General features: G+C 47.7%; 1 protein-coding gene across 9 annotated transcripts in view; it reads right to left on the bottom strand.

Annotated features, from left to right (window-relative positions):
• Positions 1–22,459, bottom strand: part of KIFC3 (kinesin family member C3) — a 75,670-nt gene that overhangs the window by 14,746 nt on the left and 38,465 nt on the right. For 5 of the 9 annotated variants that reach the window (XM_058708107.1, XM_058708106.1, XM_058708104.1 and 2 more), the window contains 3 exons: positions 21,831–21,973; positions 17,852–17,990; positions 14,613–14,815 (listed from right to left, as the gene is read on the bottom strand). In XM_058708107.1, the coding sequence (XP_058564090.1) occupies positions 14,613–14,815; positions 17,852–17,990; positions 21,831–21,973 (485 nt within the window). The other 4 variants (XM_058708110.1, XM_058708111.1, XM_058708108.1 and 1 more) reach the window with 4 other exon arrangements.

Genomic DNA, 22,459 nt, shown 5'->3' on the forward strand with positions numbered 1-22,459 from the left:
AGCAGAAGTGGGTCCGGTAGAGGGTGGGGCTGCCGTGCGCAGGTCTGTGTTCTCAGCTGTCTGCTCCCATCAGTGGAGACAACCTGCTGATTACCTCCCCACCTCCCACCAAGCCTGGCTCTTGATCACCAGCTGTCTGTCCTCTGAGGAAAAGAGGGCTCTCCCAGTGGCGAGACCAAGGCGTTGCTGAGCTGAAAAGGCAAGAGGTCCCGGGACCCAGAACACCCTGAGGAAACAGAGGCCAGAGGGGCGGCCCCCGCAAGCACCCCATCCCATCACCAACACACTCCCCCTCTCAGGACATATGGCTACATGACTGACTGTGCCCATCTGGCCCCATCCACCCTGGCCTGCCCACTGCCAAGTTTTCACATTCAAGTCCTTCTGCGAGGGGCAGTCGGGCACAGGGGTTCTCAGGCCTGACTGCCCAGCTTTCTAATATAGACATCACCCTACTCGCTGGATAACCTTGGAAAAGTCTCAACTTCACCATGCCTCTTGCTTTCCTCATCAGGACAGTGAGGCTACCCCTACAAGGGTGTCCTGGGCATTAAGTGAGATTAAATGAGATAACGTAAGTAAAGCGCTTAGGACAGACCCCAGCACACAGCGAGTTCTATTGTTAGAATAAAGGCCTGTGAGAGCAGAGATATCTGTCTGCCGTGTGGATGCCGAATTCCCAGTGCCTAGGACAGTGCCTGACACATAGCAGGTGCTCTGTAAACACATGTAGGAAGAATGAGTGCACAAGGGGCCGGGTAGAGCAGGGTCTGTGAGTGAGGCTGTCAGGCAGGGTGGGGCCAGGAGGGGTGCTAGAGGCTGGGGCACCACTGGGCACCAGCAGGAGGACACTCACTTCTGCCAAAGGAAGGAGCTGCTACAAGGCTCCAGGCATGTGGGTGCCACGTGGGACTGTCGGGCCAGAGGTGACACGTCTTCCAAAATATTCTGACAAAATAGGAATTCCAGATCTTTATGTGAACTTATCTAAGGTTTAAAAATAGGCAACTGGCTCTGGAAAACAGTGTGGAGGTTCCTCAAAAAATTAAAACTAGAATTACCCTACGACCCAGCAATAGCATTACTAGGAATTTATCCAAAGGATACAGGAGTGCTGATTCCTAGGGGCACATGTACTCCAATGTTTACAGCAGCACCATCAACAATAGCCCAAGTATGGGAAGAGCCCAAATGTCCATCAACCAATAAATAGATAAAAAAAGATGTGGTTGGTGTGTGTGTGTGTATACACACACAATGGAATACTACTTGGCAACAAGAAAGAATGAAATCCTGCCATTTGCAACAACGTGGATGTAACTAGAGGGTATATGCTGAGTGAAATAGAGAAAGATACATGTTTTCACTCATATGTGTAATTTGAGAAACGTAACAGAAGACCATGGGGGAAGGGAAGGGGAAAAAATAGTTTCAAACAGAGAGGTAGGCAACATAAGAGACTCTTAAATACAGAGAACAAACTGAGGGTTGATAGGGGGGTGGGGGTGGGGTAATGGGTGATGGGCACTGAGGAGGACACTTGTTGAGATGAGCAATGAGTGTTGTATGTAAGCGATGAATTATGGGAATCTACTCCCAAAGCCAAGGGCATACTGTATACACTGCACGTTAGCTAACTTGACAATAAATTATATTTTAAAAAATTAAATAAATAAAATAAAAATAAAAATTGGCAATGAATCTGATCAATAAAAAAGGAGGCCAATTAGAACTAATAAACTCAGCAAAGTCACAGGATACAAAATCATTACGTAAAAATCTGTTGTGCTTCTACACAATATCAATGGACAATCCAAAAAAGGAAATTTAGAAAACAATTCCATTTACAATTGCATCAGAAAGAATAAAATACTTAGGAATAAACTTAATCAAGAAGGCAAAAGATCTGTACATTGAAAACTATAAAATATTGCTCAATAAATTAAAGAAGGCACTGATAAATGAAAAGACATCCCAGGTTATGGATTGACATATTGCTAAGATATCAATACTACCCAAAGCGTCCTCCAGATTTAATGCAATCCACATCAAAATTCCAATGGCATTTTTTGCAGAAATAGAAAAATCCACCCTAAAATTCATATGAAATCTCAAAGAACCCCAAATAGCCAAAACATACTTGCAAAAGAAGAGAAAGTGGGAGGTCGCACACTTCCTGATTTCAAAAGTTACTACAAAGCTACAGCAATGAAAACAATAAAGTACTGGCATAAAGATCATACAGAGCAACGGACTAGAATAGAGAACCCAGAAACAAACCCTCACATGTGTGGTCAAGTGATTTTTGACATGGGTGCCAAGACCATTCCAGGGGGAAAGGACAGTCTTTTCAACAAATAGTGCCAGGAAAACTGGACATCCACATGCAAAAGAATGAGATTGGACCCTTGCCTTACACCACAGACAAAATTAACTCAGAATAGATCAAAGACCTAAATGTGAAAACCAAAACTATAAACATAGGGGAAAACCTTCATGGCACTGGATTTGGCAATGCTTTCTTAGATCGGACACCAACAGCACAGGCAACAAAAGACAAGATAGATAAATTGAGCTTCATCAAAATAAATAAAACCTTTTGTGTATCAAAAGATACCATCCACAGAGTAGAAAGGTGCTCTGTGGAATGGAAAAAACTATCTGTGAATCGTATACTGATAAGGGGTTAATATGCAGAATATAGAGAGAACCCCTACAACTCCATCCCAAAAACCCCAATTCAAGACAGGCAAAGGACTTGAATGGACATTTCTCCAAGGAAGATATACACATGGCCAATAAGCACATGAAAAGATGCTCAATATCACTAATCATTAGGGAAATGCAAATCAAAGCCACAATAAGATACCACTTCAACCCATTATGATGGCTATTAGTTAAAAAAAAATAACCCTCAGAAAATAACAAATACTGATGAAAATCTGGAGAAATTAGAACCTTTGTCCCACTGCTGGTGGGAATGTCAAACAGTGTACCTGCTGTGGAAAACAGTATGGTGGATTTCTCAAAAAATTTTAACTGGAACTACCATATGATCTACCCATTCCACTTCTGGGTATTTGCCCAAAAGGAATTAAAAGCAGGGTCTCAAAGAGATATTTGCACACCCATGTTCATAGCAGCATTATTCACAATAGATACAATGTGGTAGCAAACCAAGTGTCCACTGATGAATGAAAGGATAAGCAAAGTGTGGTATATCCATACAATGGAATATTATTCTGCCTTAAAAACAGGAAATCCTGCCATTTGCAATAACATGGATGAACCTGGAAAGCATTATGCTAAGGGAAATGAGCCAGTCACCAAAAGACAAATACTGTGATCCCACTTATATTAAGTAACAGGAAGAGCTACATTCATAGAGACAGGAAGTAGAATGGTGGGTGCCAGGGGCTGGAGGAGGGGGCAGGGGGAAGTTAGTATTTAATGGGAACAGTTTCAGGTTTGCAACATGAATAACAATGTGAATATACTTAATACCAGTGAACTATACACTTAAAAATGGTTAAGATGGGAGAGGGAGCCAAGATGACGGAACAGCATGGAAGTTTTTTGTGTGTCTTGCATCCATGAAATACAGCCAGACCAACACTACACCATCCTGCACACCTAAAAAAATGATCTGAGGATTAACACAACAATCTGCACAACCTAAACCACAAAATTCAGCAGGTACCTGGCACAGAGAGGTGAACTTGGGGAGAGAGAAGCCGTGGAGGGCAGGAAGCCGCTTTTGCACACAGAGAGAGGGTGGAGGCGGGGGAGGAGAATATGGGAAAAGCACCCTCCAAAAGCAGCTAAAGAGAAAGTAGAAAAGTGGAAACAGCCACAGGGACTGAACTAAGAGAGAAAAGAGAAAGAAGAGGGTTTAAATTCCATTAAGACTATAACAGGGGGAGCGTGGAGTCTGAAACTCCGCAGCTCGATACCTGGCAGTGCTCTGGTGGGAAGGGCGAGTCCCCAGGAGCAGAGTGGGGTCCGGGAGGTTCTCGGGCCACACAGGGAAAAGCGGTTCCACTGCTGGAAGGACATTTGGTAGAGACTGTGAGGCCACCTGGTCCCAGCAGACCCCAGAGAACAACCACATCGCTGGTGCTGGAACAAGGTCGTTATGGGTGAAGCCTGGTATCAGATGTGTGTTGTGATTTTCCATAATCCCTGAAACACTGCTGCTACACTATCTCACAAACTTTTTCTGGGGAGGGCTGGCACCTGGCCACACTGTCTGGGCACCAGCAGCAGGCACAGTCCCGCAAACATTCCTGGGTGTGGCCGGCACCTGGCCATTGCTCGGTGAGACCCTTTGCAGAGGGAAGAAGCAGGTCAAAGCCGCAGTCCCTCAGAAGAAAGAGGATGAGAAAAACAGCCACATCTGAGACAAAACTCAGGAGAGGGGTGCTGCCTGGGGCTTGGTCACAGACTGTGAAAAAGCGGGATGGGGGGCGTGGAGGGAAGCTGAAGACAAAGTACAGGTGCACGATTGCTGATCTGGGAGAACAGAGTTCCGATACTAGAGAATGGGTAGCTGGCTGACGCCATTTTCACCGCTCCCGCGCATGAGCATACGCACCTACAAGCGCCACCACAATCCACCCCAGTAAACTAAGCAGCGCCATCTAGTGAAGAACAGAGCCATTACACTAAGCCCCGCCTAACTGGGCCAACCTCGCTCTTCAGGAACACAAGTCTCTCCACCTGCTTAGTTTACGAACTATAAAGTGCTTCACAGTTTGACTTCTAGATGAAAATGAAGTAATTGCAGTGGCATTTCAGTCTGTTACCGGTCCATCTATTCAATTTTCTTTCTTTTTCTTTTTTCTCTTTTTCCTTTCTTTTTCTTGAATACAGAAAGAGAAAAAAACCATTTTTATTTTCAATTTTTATTAAAAATATTTTTCTTTCATTTTTTTCTACTATATTTTTTACTTTTGTGTAAATTTTTTCAAATTCTATTTTACTTCCATCATTTCATTTTAGTCTACTTCAGTGTATTCATTTTTTCAAATTTTCAAACAATTCCCTTTTTACCCCCTTTTTTCTCTAACCTATCAAGCCACTTTCAACACCCAGACCAAAACACACCTAGGAGCTAGCATCATTTATTTGATTTTGTGTGTGTATGTTTAATTTTTTAATTTTAATATTTTTTTAGTTTTAATTTTTTCTAACTCATTAATTCCTTTTCTCCCTTCAAAGTGACAAAATGAAGGAATTCACCCCAAAAGAAAGAGCAGGAAGAAACAACAGCCAAGGACTTAACCAACACAGATACAAACAAGATGTCTGAACCAGAATTTAGAATCACGATAATAAGAATACTAGCTAGAGTCGAAAATAGATTAGAATCCCTTTCTGCGGAGAGAAAAGAAGTAAAAGCTAGTCAGGATGAAATAAAAAATGCTATAACTGAGCTGCAATCTTGAATGGAGGCCACTGAGGCAAGGATGGATGAGACAGAACAGAGAAGTAGCAATACAGAGGACAAAATTATAGAGAATAATGAAGTAGAAAAAAAGAGGGAGATTAAAGCACGATTAGAGGGGCGCCTGGGTGGCGCAGTCGGTTAAGCGTCCGACTTCAGCCAGGTCACGATCTCGCGGTCTGTGAGTTCGAGCCCCGCGTCGGGCTCTGGGCTGATGGCTCAGAGCCTGGAGCCTGTTTCCGATTCTGTGTCTCCCTCTCTCTCTGGCCCTCCCCCGTTCATGCTATGTCTCTCTCTGTCCCAAAAATAAAAATAAAAAACGTTGAAAAAAAAAAAAAAAAAAAAAAAAAAGAATTAGAGAAATCAGTGACTCATTAAAAAGGAACAACATCAGAATCATAGGGGTCCCAGAAGAGGAGGAGAGAGAAATAGGGGTTGAAGGGTTATGTGGATAAATCATAGCGGAAAACTTTCCTAACCCGGGGAACGACACAGTCATCAAAATCCAGGAAGCACAGAGGACTCCCATTAGATTCAACAAAAGCCGACCATCAATCAACAAGGCATATCATAGTCAAATTCACAAAATACTCAAGCAAGGAAAGAATCATGAAAGCAGCAAGGGGGAAAAAGTCCTTAACCTACAACAGAAGACAGATCAGGTTTGCAGCAGACCTATCCACAGAAACTTGGCAGGCCAGAAAAGAGTGGCAGGATATATTCAATGTGCTGAATCAGAAAAATATGCAGCCAAGAATTCTTTACCCAGCAAGGCTGTCATTCAGAATAGAGGAGAGTGAAAAAGTTTCCCAGACAAACAAAAATTAAAGGAGTTTGTGACCACTAAACCAGCCATGCAGGAAATTTTAAGGGGGACTCTCTGAGGGGAGAAAAGATGAAAAAAAAAACAACAACAACAACAAATAAATAAAGACCAAAAGCAACAAAGACTAGAAAGGACCAGAGAACACCACCAGAAACTCCAACTCGACAAGAAACATAAGACAATAAATTCATATCTTCCAGTACTCACTCTAAACATCAATGGACTAAATGCTCCAATCAAAAGACATAGGGTAACAGAATGGATAAGAAAACAAGATCCATCTATATGCTGTTTACAAGAGACCCACTTTAGACCTAAAGACACCTTCAGATTGAAAGTAAGGGGATGGAGAACCATCTATCATGCTAATGGTCACCAAAAGGAAGCCAGAGTAGCCATACTTATATCAGACAATCTAGACTTTAAAATAAAGACTGTACCAAGAGATGCAGAAGGGCATTATATCATAATCAAGGGGTCTATCCACCAAGAAGACCTAACAATTGTAAACATTTATGTTCCAAATGTGGGATAGCCTAAATATATAAATCAATTAATCACAAACATAAAGAAACTCATTGATAGTAACACCATAATAGTAGGGGACTTCAACACCCCACTCACAGTAATGGACAGATCATCTAATCAAAAAATCAACAAGGAAACAATGGCTTTGAATGACACACTGGACCAGATGGACTTAACAGATATATTCAGAACATTTCATCCTAAAGCAGCAGAATATACATTCTTCTCCAGTGCCCATGGAACGTTCTCCAGAATAGACCACATACTAGGAAACAAAACAGCCCTCAACAAGTACAAAAAGATCGAGATATTTTCAGACCACAGCGCTATGAAACTCGAAATCAACCACAAGAAAAAAATTGGAAAGGTAACAAATACTTGGAGACTAAAGAACATCCTATTAAAGAATGAATGGGCTAACCAAGAAGTTAAAGAGGAAATTAACAAGTTCATGGAAGCCAATGAAAATGATTATACCACAACCCAAAACCTCTGGGACGCAGGAAAGGCAGTCATAAGAGGAAAGTATATAGCAATCCAGGCATTCCTAAAGAAGGAAGAAAGATCTCAGGTACACAACCTAACCTTACGCCTTAAAGAAGTGGAAAAAGAACAGCAAATAAAACCCTAAACCAGCAGAAGACAGGAAATAATAAAGATTAGAGCAGAAATTAATACTATCAAAACCAAAAAACAAATAGTAGAACAAATCAATGAAACCAGAAACTGGGTCTTTGAAAGAATTAACAAAATTGATAAACCACTAGCCAGTTTGATAAAAAAGAAAAAGGAAAGGACCCAAATAAATAAAATCAAGAATGAAAGAAGAGAGATCACAACCAACACAGCAGAAATAAAAACAATAATAAGAGAATATTATGAACAATTATACACCAATAAAATGGGAAATCTGGAAGAAATGGACAAATTCCTAGAAACATATACACTACCAAAACTGAAACAGAAAGAAATAGAAAATTTGAACAGACCCATAACCAGTAAAGAAATCGAATTAGTAATCAACAATCTCCCAAAAAGCAAGAGTTCAGCGTCAGATGGCTTTCCAGGGGAATTCTACCAAACATTTAAGGAAGAGTTAACACCTATTCTCTTGAAACTGTTCCAAAAAATAGAAATGGAAGGAAAACTTCCAAAGCTTTCTATGAATCCAGCATTACTTTGATTGCAAAACCAGACAGAGACCCCACTAAAAAGGAGAACTATAGACCAATTTCCCTGATGAACATGGATGCAAAAACCCTCAACAAGATATTAGCCAACAAGATCCAACAATACATTAAAAAAATTATTCATCTCTGTCTCTCTCTGTCCCAAAAATAAATAAAAAACGTTGAAAAAAAAAATTTTTAAAAATAAAAAATAAAAAAATTATTCACAATGGCCGACCAAGTGGGATTTATACCTGGGATGCAGGGCTGGTTCACTATCTGCAAAACAATCAACATGATTCATCACATCAATAAAAGAAAGGACAAGAACCACATGATCCTCTCAACTGATGCAGAGAAAGCATCTGACAAAATACAGCATCCTTTCTTGATATAAACCCTCAAGAAAGTAGGGAAAGAAGGATGACACTTTGAGATAGTAAAAGCCATATATGAAAAACCCAATGCTAATATCCTCCTCAATGGGGAAAAACTGAGAGCTTTCCCCCTAAGGTCAGGAAGCAGACAGGGATGTCCACTCTCGCCACTGTTATTCAACATAGTACTGGAAGTCTTAGCCTCTGAAATGAAACAACACAAAGAAATAAAAGGCATCCAAATCGACCAGGAGGAAGTCAAACTTTCACTCTTCACAGATGACATGATACTCTACGTGGAAAACCCAAAAGATTCCACCAAAAAACTTCTAGAATTGATTCATGAATTCAGCAAAGTTGCAGGATATAAAATCAATGCACAGAAATCGGTTGCATTCCTACACACCAATAATGAAGCAACAGAAAGAGTAATCAAGGAATCAATCCCATTTACAATTGAACCAAAACCCATAAAATACCTAGGAATAAATCTAACCAAAGAGGTGAAAAATCTACACACTGAAAACTATAGGAAGCTTATGAAAGAAACTGAAGAAGACACAAAAAAATGGAAAAAGATTCCCTGCTTCTGGATAGGAAGAACAAATACTGTTCAAATGTCGACACTACCCAAAGCAATCTACATATTCAATGCAATCCCTATCAAAATGACACCAGCATTCTTCACAGAGCTAGAACAAACAATTCTAAAATTTGTATGGAACCAGAAAAGACCCTGAATAGCCAAAGCAATCTTGAAAAAGAAAACCAAAACAGGAGGCATCACCATCCCAGACTTCAAGCTATACTACAAAGCTGTAATCATCAAGACAGTATGGTACTGGCACAAGAACAGACACTTAGATCAATGGAACAGAATAGAGAACCCAGAAATGGACCCAGAAATGCACGGCCAACTAATCTTTGACAAAGCAGGAGAGAATATCCAATACAATAAAGACAGTCTCTTCAGCAAGTGGTGCTGGGAAAACGGAGCAACGACATGCAAAAAAATAAACCTGGGCCACTTTCTTACACCATACACAAAAATAAACTCAAAATGGATGAGAGACCTAAATGTAAGACAGGAAGCCTTCAAAATCTTCAAGGAGAAAGCAGGCAAAAACCTCTTTCATCTTGGCTGCAGCAACTTCTTACTCAACACATCTCCGGAGGCAAGAGAAACAAAAGCAAAAATGAACTACTGGGACCTCATCAAAATAAAAAGCTTCCGGACAGTGAAGGAAACAATCAGCAAAACTAAAAGGCAACTGACAGAATGGGAGAAGATATTTGCAAACGACATATCAGATAAAGGGTTAGTATCCAAAATCTATAACTTAATCAAACTCAACACCCAAAAAACAAATAATCCAGTGAAGAAATGGGCAAAAGACATGAATAGACACTTCTCCAAAGCAGACATCCAGATGGCCAACTGACATATGAAAAAATGTTCAACATCACTCATTATCAGGGAAATACAAATGAAAACCACAATGAGATACCACCTCACGTATGTCAGAATGGCTAACATTAACAACTCAGGCAACAACAGATGTTGGCAAGGATGCAGAGAAAGAGGATGTCTTTTGCATTGTTGGTGGGAAGGCAACTTGGTGCAGCCACTCTGGAAAACAGTATAGAGGTTCCTCAAAAAATTAAAAATAGAACTACCCTATGACCCAGCAATTGCACTACTAGGTATTTATCCAAGGGATACAGGTATGCTTTTCCAAAGGGACACATGCACCCCAATGTTGATATCAGCACTGTCAACAATAGCCAAAATATGTAAAGAGCCCAAATGTCCATAGGCAATCAAAAAGAATGAAATCTTGCCATTTGCAACTACATGGATGGAACTAGAAGGTATTATGTTCATTGAAATTAGTCAGAGAAAGACAAATATCATATGACTTCACTCACGAGGACTTTAATACACAGAACAGATGAACACAAGTGAAGGGAAGCAAATATAATATAAAAACAGGGAGGGGGACAAAACATAAGAGACTCTTAAATGTGGAGAACAAACAGAGGGTTACTGGAGGGGGTGTGGGATAGGGGATGGGCTAAATGGGTAAGAAGCATTAAGGAATCTGCTCCTAAAGTCATTGTTGCACTATATGCTAACTAATTTGGACGTAAATTTAAAAAATAAAATAAAATAAAATAAATAAATAAATAAATAAATAAATAAATAAATAAATGGTTAAAGTGATAAACTTTCTGTTGTGCGTATTCTACCACAATTTTTTAATGGTTAAAAAGAAAAAAAAGGCAAACAAATCAGACATACTTGAAGGCTAGATCTAGTCTACCAGCCTGTGGTCTCTGAGCAGTTTTTTAAGCTTCTATCTGGAGGTTCAGGGGCAATAAGGTGGGGGGGTGTGGGGTGTGGCCAGTCTGGGAACGTGTAACACTGGCAGGGCCTTGGGAGTGTGGAGGCCACTGCTCCAGGCACATCCACAAAAGGGGAGGGGAGCTATAGCATGTGGCCCGGGGCTATAGTTGCCAACATCAGGAAGGGTCATCCAGACCAGCCGCGGTCTCTCTCCTGTTGCCAGACCAAGACCAGTGGCCTCTGTGGCTTGGGTCCTCCTGAGCACCGAGGACCTGGGCCTGTGTGCTCCCCACAAGGAGCACGGTGGGCTCCTGGTAAATACAGCTATCACCATCTGACACTTATCAGTGCATAAGCCTCAAAAGACTCCCACCGCCCCCACAAGCCCAGGTTCCAACAGTGATAATGGCAGCCCCATTTCCTGAGTCAGCTTTGCCAGCATGGCACAGGACTTCCTGAGATCACCACTTCGAATCCCCAATTCTATGAGGTAGACACTATTATCATCCCCACTTTATAGGAAGAGAAATTGAGATTCCAAGAGATTAAGCCTTAGTTAAGGTGGCTTTTTATATGCCCTTTTGGTCCCAAGATTATGGCCACAGGGATATCAGGGTCACCAAGGATAATTTGGAGGTTGCCAAGGACTTGGTTTAAAGTGTTTTCAAGTCTGACCGAGAACTCTGACATGGTTCAGAGTGGGGTGGGGTGAGGTGAAAGCCTTAGTTATGCAGCTTGCTCAAGGTCACCTGACCACTAAGTGGTGGACCTAGGATTAAACTTGGGTCTGAGTGACCACCCCCACTATAGGGCCCTCCAACTCAACTACTAGGCTACCGTGCCTTTCAGGAAGAGCCACACCCAGAAGGCAAGTCTGGAAAAGGTTGGGAATAAGGCACCATGACAGTGAGGCAGAGTGTCCCCCACGGATGGGCTTTTCTTCTTAGAGGAGGAGGAAGGTCAATCTGTGTCAAACCACAGTGAGGCAGACAGAAGACCAGAGCACGCGGAAGTGATACCTCACGAGGCATTAGCACTTTACAGTGTATCACCCATTTTTCTGTCGTCTCACAATTGATCTGTCCAATAACCATGAAGCAACATGGATTAGTCCCAGTTTAGAGAATGGTAAACGAAGGCGCGGAGAGGAAGTCACTTCCTACCGCCGCACAGCTAGCGAGTGGCACAGCCAGGACTAGAACCCTGTTTGTGTGGTTCCAAATCCAAAACTCTTCCCAGTAAAGATGGCGGCGCTGGCAGCAACAACCACAATACTGGATCATCTCATCAGGTGCTTTTATGTCCACTTGACAGATGAGGAAACTGAGGTGCAGAGTGGTAATTAACCAGCCCAAGGTCCCACAGCTGAAACTGAGTAGTGTCCACAGTCAGGATTTGAACCCGGCTCCCGGCCCATGTGGTTGAACATAGCTCCACAGAGTCGGACCCTCCGAAGAGTAGCTCAGGGACCTGGAATTTCAGGTGCACCCCCTGAAGTTTTCAGAAAAGAGCTGGCAGTCAGGAAGTTCAAGGATAAAGCCTGAGCAAAGACGGAGAACCATTCTGAATTCTCTCAATCATCCAGAGGGGCCGGGGATGGGAGAGGACAGGGGCTGGGGATATCTGCAGACCTGGGGGCACAAAGACAACCAAAAGGCCAAGATCCTTCACCTTCAACTTCCCCTCTAAAAAGTAAGCCAACTTTGCTAATGAAAGGGAAAAAATGTTTGTTTTTTTTTAAATTCATTTAAAGTCACAAAAGGCCACACATGGTTATGATTTCATTTACATGAAATGTTCAGGAAAGGCAAGTCCACACAAACAGAAAGCAGATCTGCGGTTGCCAGGGATTGTGGGGGGAGGGGGAAAGGAGGGTGACTAGGCTTTTTTAGGGTGATGAAAATGTTCTGACATTGGATGATGGTGATGGTGGTATCACCATCTCAATATACTTAATATATTTAACTTGTACACCTTAAAGGGGTGAATTGTATGGTATGTGAGTTATATTTCAGTAAATCTCTTTAAAAAAAACAAACGTATTTCAAAAATTAACTGCCTGGACAGTCTATCTTGGAGAAGGTCAGGGAAGGAAGAGCTGCGGATAAGCTCTTGCCACGGGCCAGGCGTGCCCTGTGGGGTGGGCCCTGGACGAGCCCCCAGTCCCACAGGGCTACCCAAGCTTTGGTTCTGCCGCTATATCTTGCTCCTCCTGCCACAGTCCCTTTGCACAGACTAGACTATTCCCTTAGCTCAGAACCCACTTCCTCTGCTTTGTGCCAGACCTTGGCTCCAGCACCACTTTCTCAAGGAGGCTGTCCCTGACCTCCCCGCCAGGCCCTGACGTCCCTCACAAAGGCCTCTGGTACAAGCCCTCATGCCCTGTGTGTGTGCCCACCCACAGAGCCCTTGTCGCTCTTCTAACTTCACATGGGTACATGTAACAAATGTCTGTCCTCCCTTAGACCATAGCCTCCACAGGCCAGAGCACACCTGCCCACCTGGACATCCCCAGTGGTTAGCCTGGTGCCCAGGGCACACCGCGCACTCAGCAAACAGCTGAGGGAGAGAGGCAGGCGGGCACCAAAGGAAGCAACAGTGACACAAAGCTAGTGTATCACCCTGCCTGGAAGAGCCCCTGAGAGTGAGGCAGACAGGCCCAGAGGCAGCAAACAACGGGGTCAGTGTATGAAGGAGACACAGGGCACTAGGGATGCCCCAAGGAAGCCCACCTAACCCAGCAAGGAACAGGTGGTCAGAACAGATAGTTCTGGAGAAGAGGATACATCTGTAAGCTGGGGAAAAAATCCTACATTAAAAAATGCATAGGGGCGCCTGGGTGGCTCAGTGGGTTAGGCATCTGACTCTTGATTTCAACTCAGGTCATGATCTCACGGTTCATGAGATCAAGCCCTGCATCGGGCTCCATGCTGACAGCATAGAGCCTACTCAGGATTCTCTCTCACTCTCTCTCTGCCCCTCCCCTGCTCCCTCTTTCTCCCTCCCTCTTTAAAAAATTAAAATTAAAAATGCATAAAAAGAATCTGCTGCTCCCTGGAACTGAGAACAAGTCACAGTATTCTGTGATGTCTCCCCAAGCAAAAGGTCCACATGGTGGGTAACCACAGAGTAAGAACCTGGCTCCAGCTGAAGGCGGGCCCGTCAACAGAGTCCTGGGCCCACAGCTCAGGGCACAGATCCAAGGCAGAGATGATGTAGAGAGAGAGTGGGGGGACCTTGGGGAAGTGGGGAAGTTCAGACAGACACAAAAGACAGACACTGACCATGGGTGTGGGGAGCTGAACCTCTGGAAAGGGGCCTCGGGGTCCACGTGCAGGTGGGGAAGGAGGGCCCACGGTCAGTCCCACAGGGCATGCAGCCGAGGTCCCGAATGTCCTGACCAGACGAGGAAGGAGACAGCACTCGCCAGCATAAACCTGAGGCCCTCCCTGGCTTCCAGAGTCTGAGTGCTTCTCCTCCCGCATGCACTCACACCAGCCTCTCTTCTCCTACCAGTTTTCCCTGGGGTGACCACTGCAGTGACTTTTGTCCACTTGGACTGCCCGGTCCAAGGCACCGAATAAGATGGGGTGGACTCGGCACCGGCCTGAGGGCTGGGAGCGACCCCGTACCTCCCTGCTTCCCTCACATTTACACACGCAGCCTGTCACTCCTGGAGAGGCACGTCCTGGCCCCCCAGAACCACGAGGAATGGGGCACAAGGATGAGCAGGATGGGAGACCCAGGCCTCTGACTCTTGCCACCTTGCCCTCTCATGCATTCCTGAGCCGAGAGAGGAGACCCTATCTGTCCATCACGTCGGCCGCCCGGTGGGCTGGTTCCAGGCGGCCCACGCAGTGTCCTCTGCTCTGCTCCACGGGGGGGAGTGGCCTCTGCCCATCCCATCCTCCCCAGGTACCTGATTCTGCAGCTGGGTGGATGTGGCTTGCTGGTCACTGTCTCGGAGGGCCAGCCTCTCCTGTAGGGCTGCCAGCTCCTCCTGTAGCCGGGCTTTCTCCTCCTGCAGCTGGGACATGGCCTCCACCATCCTATGCACCATGGGGGCTGTACCTGGCGGCCCCGCCAGGCTCGAGCACCTCCCGCTGCCAAAGAGCCGCCCACCTATGAGCAAAGTAGTGGCCGATCAGAAAGGACAGCAGAGGACCCACCCTGGATGAGGAGTGGGGGCCCGTCACGGCAGGGCAGACCATCAGGGATGGGGAGGGGATGCGAGCCGGCGGGGCGAGGGCTGGGGGCGGCAGCGGCGTGGGTTGGCCAGGGGCAGGCCCTGGAGGAAGCCACTTCAGCAGGCAGCTTCTGGGAGACAGAATTGCCTGGATAAGGACTGAGGCAAGAGACTTTCGCCCTAGACTCCCTTCAAAGTATGTGTCCGAGGTCTGATGGGCGATACCCTCCCTGTGGCCAGGCCGCAAGGAATCGCAGCTGAGAAAGACATGCCTTCTGGCAACAGCTGATTAAGAGTCCGGGGTTCTCCACCCAGAAAACACTACTCTTGGGGGAAAACATGATTTCTTTAAACCCCAAACCCCCTCTAGAGTACAGAAGAGAGGCAGAGGCTCCCCAGCCTGTCCCCTGACCTCTGCAGGGAGTGGTCACCTGCACACAGAGAAGGGGCAAGGGGAGGGTGTGCGTGTGCAAGGGGCAGCCAGACCAGGACGCACAAAGACAGACACAGCATGTGAGCAGGAACACAGCCAGGCCCGCTTTGGGGCCGTCACCTGCACTGAGCACAGGGACCGCACAGGCACGACAAAGTGATAAATACCAGGGGGAGAGGGTGGTACCTCAGCCTGAATCCTCCTCCTCCCACGGCCTTCCACTGTCCTGTCACCAGGAGCAGGAGAGAAACAGACAGACTGACGGAAGGACAAAGACAGAATCAAGGGCCACGATGTGACAATAGGGCTTGGGATGCCTGTCATAGCTTGCCTGGAGGATACCAAGAACGCTCATGGTCTCTGCAGGTGGGGAGCAGGCAAGGAGCAGGGGGTGTGCAGGAGTGGGGTAGAGGAGAGGCTCTGAAGGCAGGAGATCTGCCTCTCCCCTTGGGCAGCCTGAACTGGGACCCAACCAAAGCCCCAGGAGGCAGAAAGAAGGGTCCAAGGTGTGACACGTGGCACCTGCTGTCTCCAAGCCTCCAGTCTGAGGGCAGCCAGGCTTCGGGGCTCCCCCACGCTACATCCCAGGAGCCAGAGCCCTATGGGGCAGGACTGGAGGGCTCCCAGACTCTGCACCTGAAGTCACGCACCCTGCTGGCAGCTTCAACCCACCGGGAGGCAGCAAGTGCGCTCATTGAGACTTCAGAGAAGCCACAATAGAGTTTCTGGGCTGGGTGGGATGTCACAGCCCTGCTCCCAGGAGGGTAGACCCTGAGGGATCTCGGGCCCCACTCTCAAGAGGGCAAGTAAAGCACACACGGGCTGGCTTTTCCCTTCCTCACAATCCCTTGGAAAAGCTTCGACTCGAGACCCTCTGGAGAGCTGGAGCAGGCTCAGTTACCGGTTGGCTAGTGGCCCTGGCAGTGTGGCCTGCATGTGACACAGCATGCATATCATACACAGTTGGCCAAGCTTCTGCTATCTGTTCTAGAGAGAGTGAGGTCAGGTGGATGCTTCCAGGCCCGCACACGGGGCTGCCATGAGCAGCACGTGACCAGCGTGGCCCTCAGCCCTTTGCAGACTGCCATGGTGTGGTGGGGAACACACTAGGGCTCTAGGTCCTGAGAGCTCGCTCTGCCACCTGGGAGATGGGGGTGGGGGTGGGGAGCTTGGGGTCTTCCTTTGTGAAGTGGGGACAATGGTCCCAGTGAGGCAACCTTGGGAAAGAAGCCTGGGATCCACGAAGGATGCATAGAAGTGAGTGAGCGTCATCCCACAGACCATAGGGCTGGAACAAGACACAGAATAGTCCTTCTCGTCCAGGACACTCGGAAGGTTCTGAGATGCCCTTGGAGCCCACACGGGGGTTCATCCTGACCCCAGCAGAGGCGCACAGCTAGGGGAGCTGAAACAGGGCCTAGAGAGCACTTGCTAGGGGAGAAAAGACCTTGAAGAAGCTAAGGGAAGGCCAGAGGAGGGAGGGAGAGGTGAGGTCAAAGAGGCACTTGGGGGCCAGGGAGTGAATGGGACTTGGCCCTGAGAAGGCCACATGCCTCTCAGCGGGTCGGATGTCAGTGCAAGTTTTAAAAGACAGCATGCCTCAGAGACCCTGCCTGCTCACTGTGCCTTAGGCTCAGGAAGACGTAAGTCTGGCCCCAGCCCCACTGACAAGCTCAGTCCTCCCCCTTGACAGAAACTGGTCTCTCTCTTCTCCACAAACTAGGAGAGCCGATCTGACTGGCTGGACAGCTCACCCCTTCCCAAGTCCTGTCTGCCCACACCTCAGCCAGACCCCAACACCTGTCCCTGAATGCCAGACAGGCGACTGCAGCTCTGGGACAACACCAGAAAAGGGAGCGGCTCCTTCCACCACACAGCAAGTTCAGAAACACAGATCGACCCCTGGTGACGGGAGGAAGAGAACAGGGGAAAGACCAGCTGCTTTTTCTCCACACAGTCTTGGCCTTCCTTTTGGGCTCCTGAGGATGCTTTTTCCCCAATTACTGAGCTCAGGTTTCCCTGAGCTGGAGAAGCCCCACAAAGGGGGGTCCATAGAATCTTCCAGAACCAGTCATCCTGGTGAGAGAAGAATGGAGCCACCGGCTCCTCGACCCTGGCCTTGAGGGAGCAGAGCAAAGCCCTGTCCTAGAGCCTCTGGGTCCCTGACGCATCCACAGATAAAGGGGATGGGGTCAGGCTTCTCTCCACAGGCCGTGGCGTCTTTGAGGCTGCCACCCTTGGCCTGCTTTTGACAAGCACTGGGGAAAAGACAAAAAGCAGGGAAACGCAACCCCAGCCCACACGGGCCAAAGCCTCTTATCACTGGTGGGGCCCTGCGGGCAGTGGGAGGAGGGTATCCCTGGAGTGGGATGGGCAGGCCGGGGTCTCTGAGTTCCACGTCAAGGTGGCCAGGAATCGGCTGGGCCACCTCCAGGTGAGGAGGACAGGGTGTGAGGACAGTCCAAATGCCACAGCAGCCTCCCTGCCAGTGCCAGCTTTAGCGAGGGCTATTCCAGGTTGGCGGGCAGACCTCCTTTACCTGTTTTCTCTACATTCATGGCGCCACCAGCTTCCTGGGCCTCCCGGTCCCGCCTGGGGCCCGGCGCCTGCCTCTTCAGGAGCTTCTCTTCTTTCGTCCCCTGACTCTTGTTCTCGCACCCCTTGTCCAGCAGGGCTTGCTGCCAAGACACAACCAGAATCCTCACGTGAAGGGGACTACAGGCGGGAGGGGACCCCCTTGAGCCTGCGGATGGTGTGCTCCTGGAGCTGGGAGCATCCCGGGCACAGGGACCCAGCCCTCGCTGTGTGAGTGGGTGAGGACAATGAGGCCAGGGTCTGGAAGGAAATGTGCCCAGATGCCACGACAGGACAGTGGCAGTGCATTCTCTTGGCCCCCATCTGGCAGCCAGCTATCTGCACCGGCAAAGAAGGTTCTGGGGCACTTAGAAGTTCTCAGGTGAAGCTCACTGGGCTGTCCCTGCAGGCTCTGTGGGGCGGGAGTCACCAGTGCAGCAGCCTACTTGCTGCGGGCCCACAGCCCCACCATTCGCAGGGCTGTCCAGCCCCACCAGGCACACGGCAATCTCAGGGCAACACCCCCCACGATGTCAGCTGCCCCCAGCTCGAGACTGCCAAGACGGGGGCACACAAATCCCCACAAGCAGGGGAAGCCCATGCCCCCCATCTCCTGGTCAAGGAGAAACCGAGGCCGAGAAGGAGGAACAGCCAGGTGGACAGGCAGGGAGAGAGAGAAGGGAGGGGCAGAAAGAGTCATCTGGAGACGATCACCTACAGCTCACACAGAAAGACATCCAAAGCAAGCCGCAGAACCGCATGCAAAGTGCAATCCCATTTGAGGATAAGAGAAATAAAACACGCCTTGAAAAAAATCTGGGGAACTGTATAAACAATGGTTGTCTCTGGCAGGTCAGGTGACGCAGCAACTAGGAGGAGAAACGTGCATCATTTAAACTTTCGGGGGAGTAAAAAGAAACTAAGAGAATGTGGGGGAAAAGGGCAAAGAGTCCTTACATTTCACTTTTTAGCCTTATAAGCATCTACAGTGTTCTGTTTTGTTTTTTTTAATGTCAACAGAAATTATCTGGGAAGGGGCATTACAGACACTTTTTTTTTTTTTTTTTGAGTTTTATTTATTTAAGTCATCTACACCCAACAGGGAGCTTGAACCCACAACTCCAAAATCAAGAATTGCATGCTCATGCGACTGAGAGCCAGCCGGGTGCCCCTACAGACACATTTTTGGTGTCTTTGTGCCCACTGTTTTGGAAACAAAAGACAAATGTTCTGTCTAAAAGAACGTTCTGAGTCCAGAGTCGGCAAGAGCTGGGTGTGAAACACGGCTGTGCCTCAGGTGAGCTGTGTGGCTCTGGGCAAGTTACTTACCTTCTCTGAAGCTTCATTTTCCCCATTCTTACAAGAGAAACAGTACTAGCCCCTGATGCAACTGGTGTGAAGGGGAACTGCAGGAACCGTGCAAAGTCCTCAAAGCCTCTGGCACACAGAAAGGGCTCGATATCAGGTAGCCACTAGCATTGGACTTTTTCTGCACTCTTCCTTTTTTTTTTTTTAACTTTTGTAATCCCAAATCCAATAAACAGAATGGAAAAGAGGAAAAGAGCAACATCAGCAACCTCGTTCACCGTCTCTGACGCCCTCTCTCTCGACCTCACCTTCTACTTGAGAAGGGAGGGTGGCGAGCACAGTCTCTCATATGTAGGAAAATTCCCCCCCCACCCGACTTTATTTTGTCCCCACCCTTTGACCAACTGCCACACCATCACGAGCAGGCTTGTCAGCGGTGGCGGCAATGGCAGCAGCTGGAAGTTTCCAATTGCCGACCAGAGCAAAGGTCACGCTATTTCTGGCCTGGTGGCCAAGCCACAGGAAGGGCAGCGGGGACGCCAGGGGGGTTGGGGATTTCTGCAGCACCTTCAGAGGGAGCATCTCAGGTTTTAACTACTTGAGAGGCTGGGGCAGGGGGGAGGTTCACTAAGCCTACCTGCTCATCCCACAGTGCCCAGGTCCCTCCTTCAGCCCCACATCCCTGTCCTCGAAGCAAACTATAAACACAATAGAGCTTCATGGGGGCCCAGAAGGACACCAACATAGAAACTGGTTGCTTACAGGAGCTTCTCACAGATTCTCAGCAGATCTGCTGACCCCAGGACTCAGCAGCAACCACAACCCAACACCCCATAATCAAAATTCAAGAACAGAGCCACCGCCCAACTCAAGGCAGCCGGTTTCTGACCACCTCCCGATTTAACTACCAATGGCTCAACTCAGAGGAAAAACAAATGGCTTCTCCAGTTTCTTTAACTGTTCCCACACCAGACCTGCTTTTCTTGCAGACCTTAACATAAAAGAAGGACTGTTTGGTTCGGTTGGCAGATGAACCACACAAGAAGGGCCAAGAAAAGCCTTGAAGCCCAAGACTGCTCCTGAAGCCACATCAAGCTTTGGGCCACATTCAGATCAGGACTCGGGGCCACACGCCGCCCAGGCCCAGGACTTTCATCTGCATGAGGGAGGATATGCCCTCAAAGGGCACCTGGGTTTCCCCTCCCTCCTGCCCCCCACGTGCCCATGTCTCTTCAAAGTGAGCCCTCTTGTGTGCAATCTTTCTTGGGCAGGGTGCTTTGCAACCCGCCCAAGTGACTCTGGTCATTCATCCTCCATCACTGTGTCAATGGTGCTTGTCCAGTTTGCATTCATACACTTGTGATCACTTGATTATTCTGTGGCACGCCTGCCAGGCTGTCAGGTCTATTTCTCCGCTGGGTTATGGGCCAGCACCTAGCGCAGAACCTGGCACAGAAGAGGCACTTCCTAAATATCTGTATTCCTTTAAAAAGTGCAGTGCCTGTGCCGTCCTTAAATTATTCAAAGGCACAGTTGTGAGAATGCATCGATATTTAAGTAGCTCATTGCAACCAGAAATAATACAGAGCACCAGTTAGATAACCTATGGTAAACCCTGAAGTAGAATATTATGAAGCAGTTCAAAAGAATGGGGTAGTTCTCTGTATACTGACAGGCATGAAGAAATCACCAGATTTCCTGTCGAGGGAAAGAGCTAGTCACAGAATAATTTGTAAAAATAAATAATAAAATTGTATAAATATAATTAAGTGATTATATAGGAAAGATACATAAACACCAAACTCTTAGTAGTGGATTTCTCAAAAGATGCAGGACTAGAAAAAACATTCAGCTTCGAGATGTTATATCCCTGTGTGAATTCTTTTATACCATACGTTATCGAGCACGTCATGCTTAGCTATTCAGATCCCCGCTTGCTGTGGGACCAGTAGCAAGTTACATAACCTCTCTGGGCCTCCATTACTTCATCCATACAACTCCAATAAAACAGGAGCTGTGTCTTGAGATTGTTACGAGGACCACGAGTACTAATGTGAGCTATATAATACATGGCACCGGTGCCTGGTTCAAAACCAGTGTTCCACAAATAGCAGCTATTATTACTATCATTATGTATGATCTCTACAACCAAATATGCAAACATATATAAATTTTGTCTTTTGAAAGTTAGTTGGTGATAACTGCGAGAGAAAAGAATCCAAGTTTTGGCAAAGTCCTCTGTCTGGCTTTGGATCCTCACGTTAAATAGGAAATACAAGTATTGCCCCACGGACAAACATGCTGAGTAGGAATTAACGGCTACCCCAAAACCTGCCTGTTTTCCTAAGAGCTTCTCAGCGAAGGCCCCGCAGTTCTCACTTTAACGCCTCAGCCAGGGTGTGGCTGAAAGCTTTCTGTCATCTGCTCTGTGATTTTTCCTGAGATAACCCAGTAAAGCAAACTGCTCCATCCGGGCTCTGCGTGCTGTGAGAAGCTTACCAAGGCAGGTCCCCGGCTCTCTCTCAGTGCTCGCTTCCCCAGAGGGCCTGCTGGGGACCCCGCTGCTGGGAGCTCAGAGGGCGAAGACACATCAGCCTGGCTTGGGCCCTCACCTTCCCGAAGGCCCCAGTGCTTACCTGCACGGTCAGGTAGAGCCTGTGGGGGCTCCCGGGGCCGGCCCAGTCCACACTGAGGGCCCGGCACTGAGCTAGGGCCGGGCGAGCTGCACTTCGGGCACTGGAGTCCTCGTCACCGCTGACTGGGGTATCTTTTCCACGCCCTGTTCCGGGACAGAGAGTATGGGTAAGATGCTAGGCCCCTGGCTGAAGACCGCTGGCCAGGGCCCTGGCTGAGTTCTGCTTCCCCACACTCCGGGCCGGCCCAGGCGCGGCCAGCAGGGACTCACACGCCCTCACATGCCTGACCTACTCAGAGGGAAGGCCTGGCACCAGGCAGGGGCTGTGCTCCTTTCTTCCCAAAAGCCACCCCAAGCTTCTCCTCAGGAAGGCACCCAAGGCCTCCGGGGCAGGAGGGGTGCTCCCCGCCCTCCACAGTGGATTTTGGGGCTGGCGCTCGTTCATGAACACCCTCTACAGAGAGCAGCAAAGGGAAGCCGACACCAACCTGGCTGTGCCAACCTTCACAGGAGGTGCACCCCAGGGCTGTGGTTTTATTACCAAGGCTGCCTCTAGGTGGCAATTTCTCCCCTGCCTTCATAAAGACCAACCCCACACCGGGTGGCCTGGTCCCTGCAGCCTCCAAAAGC

The sequence above is a fragment of the Neofelis nebulosa genome, chromosome 17, assembly GCF_028018385.1.
Source record: "Neofelis nebulosa isolate mNeoNeb1 chromosome 17, mNeoNeb1.pri, whole genome shotgun sequence".
In the NCBI taxonomy this organism is placed as follows: Eukaryota; Metazoa; Chordata; class Mammalia; order Carnivora; family Felidae; genus Neofelis; species Neofelis nebulosa.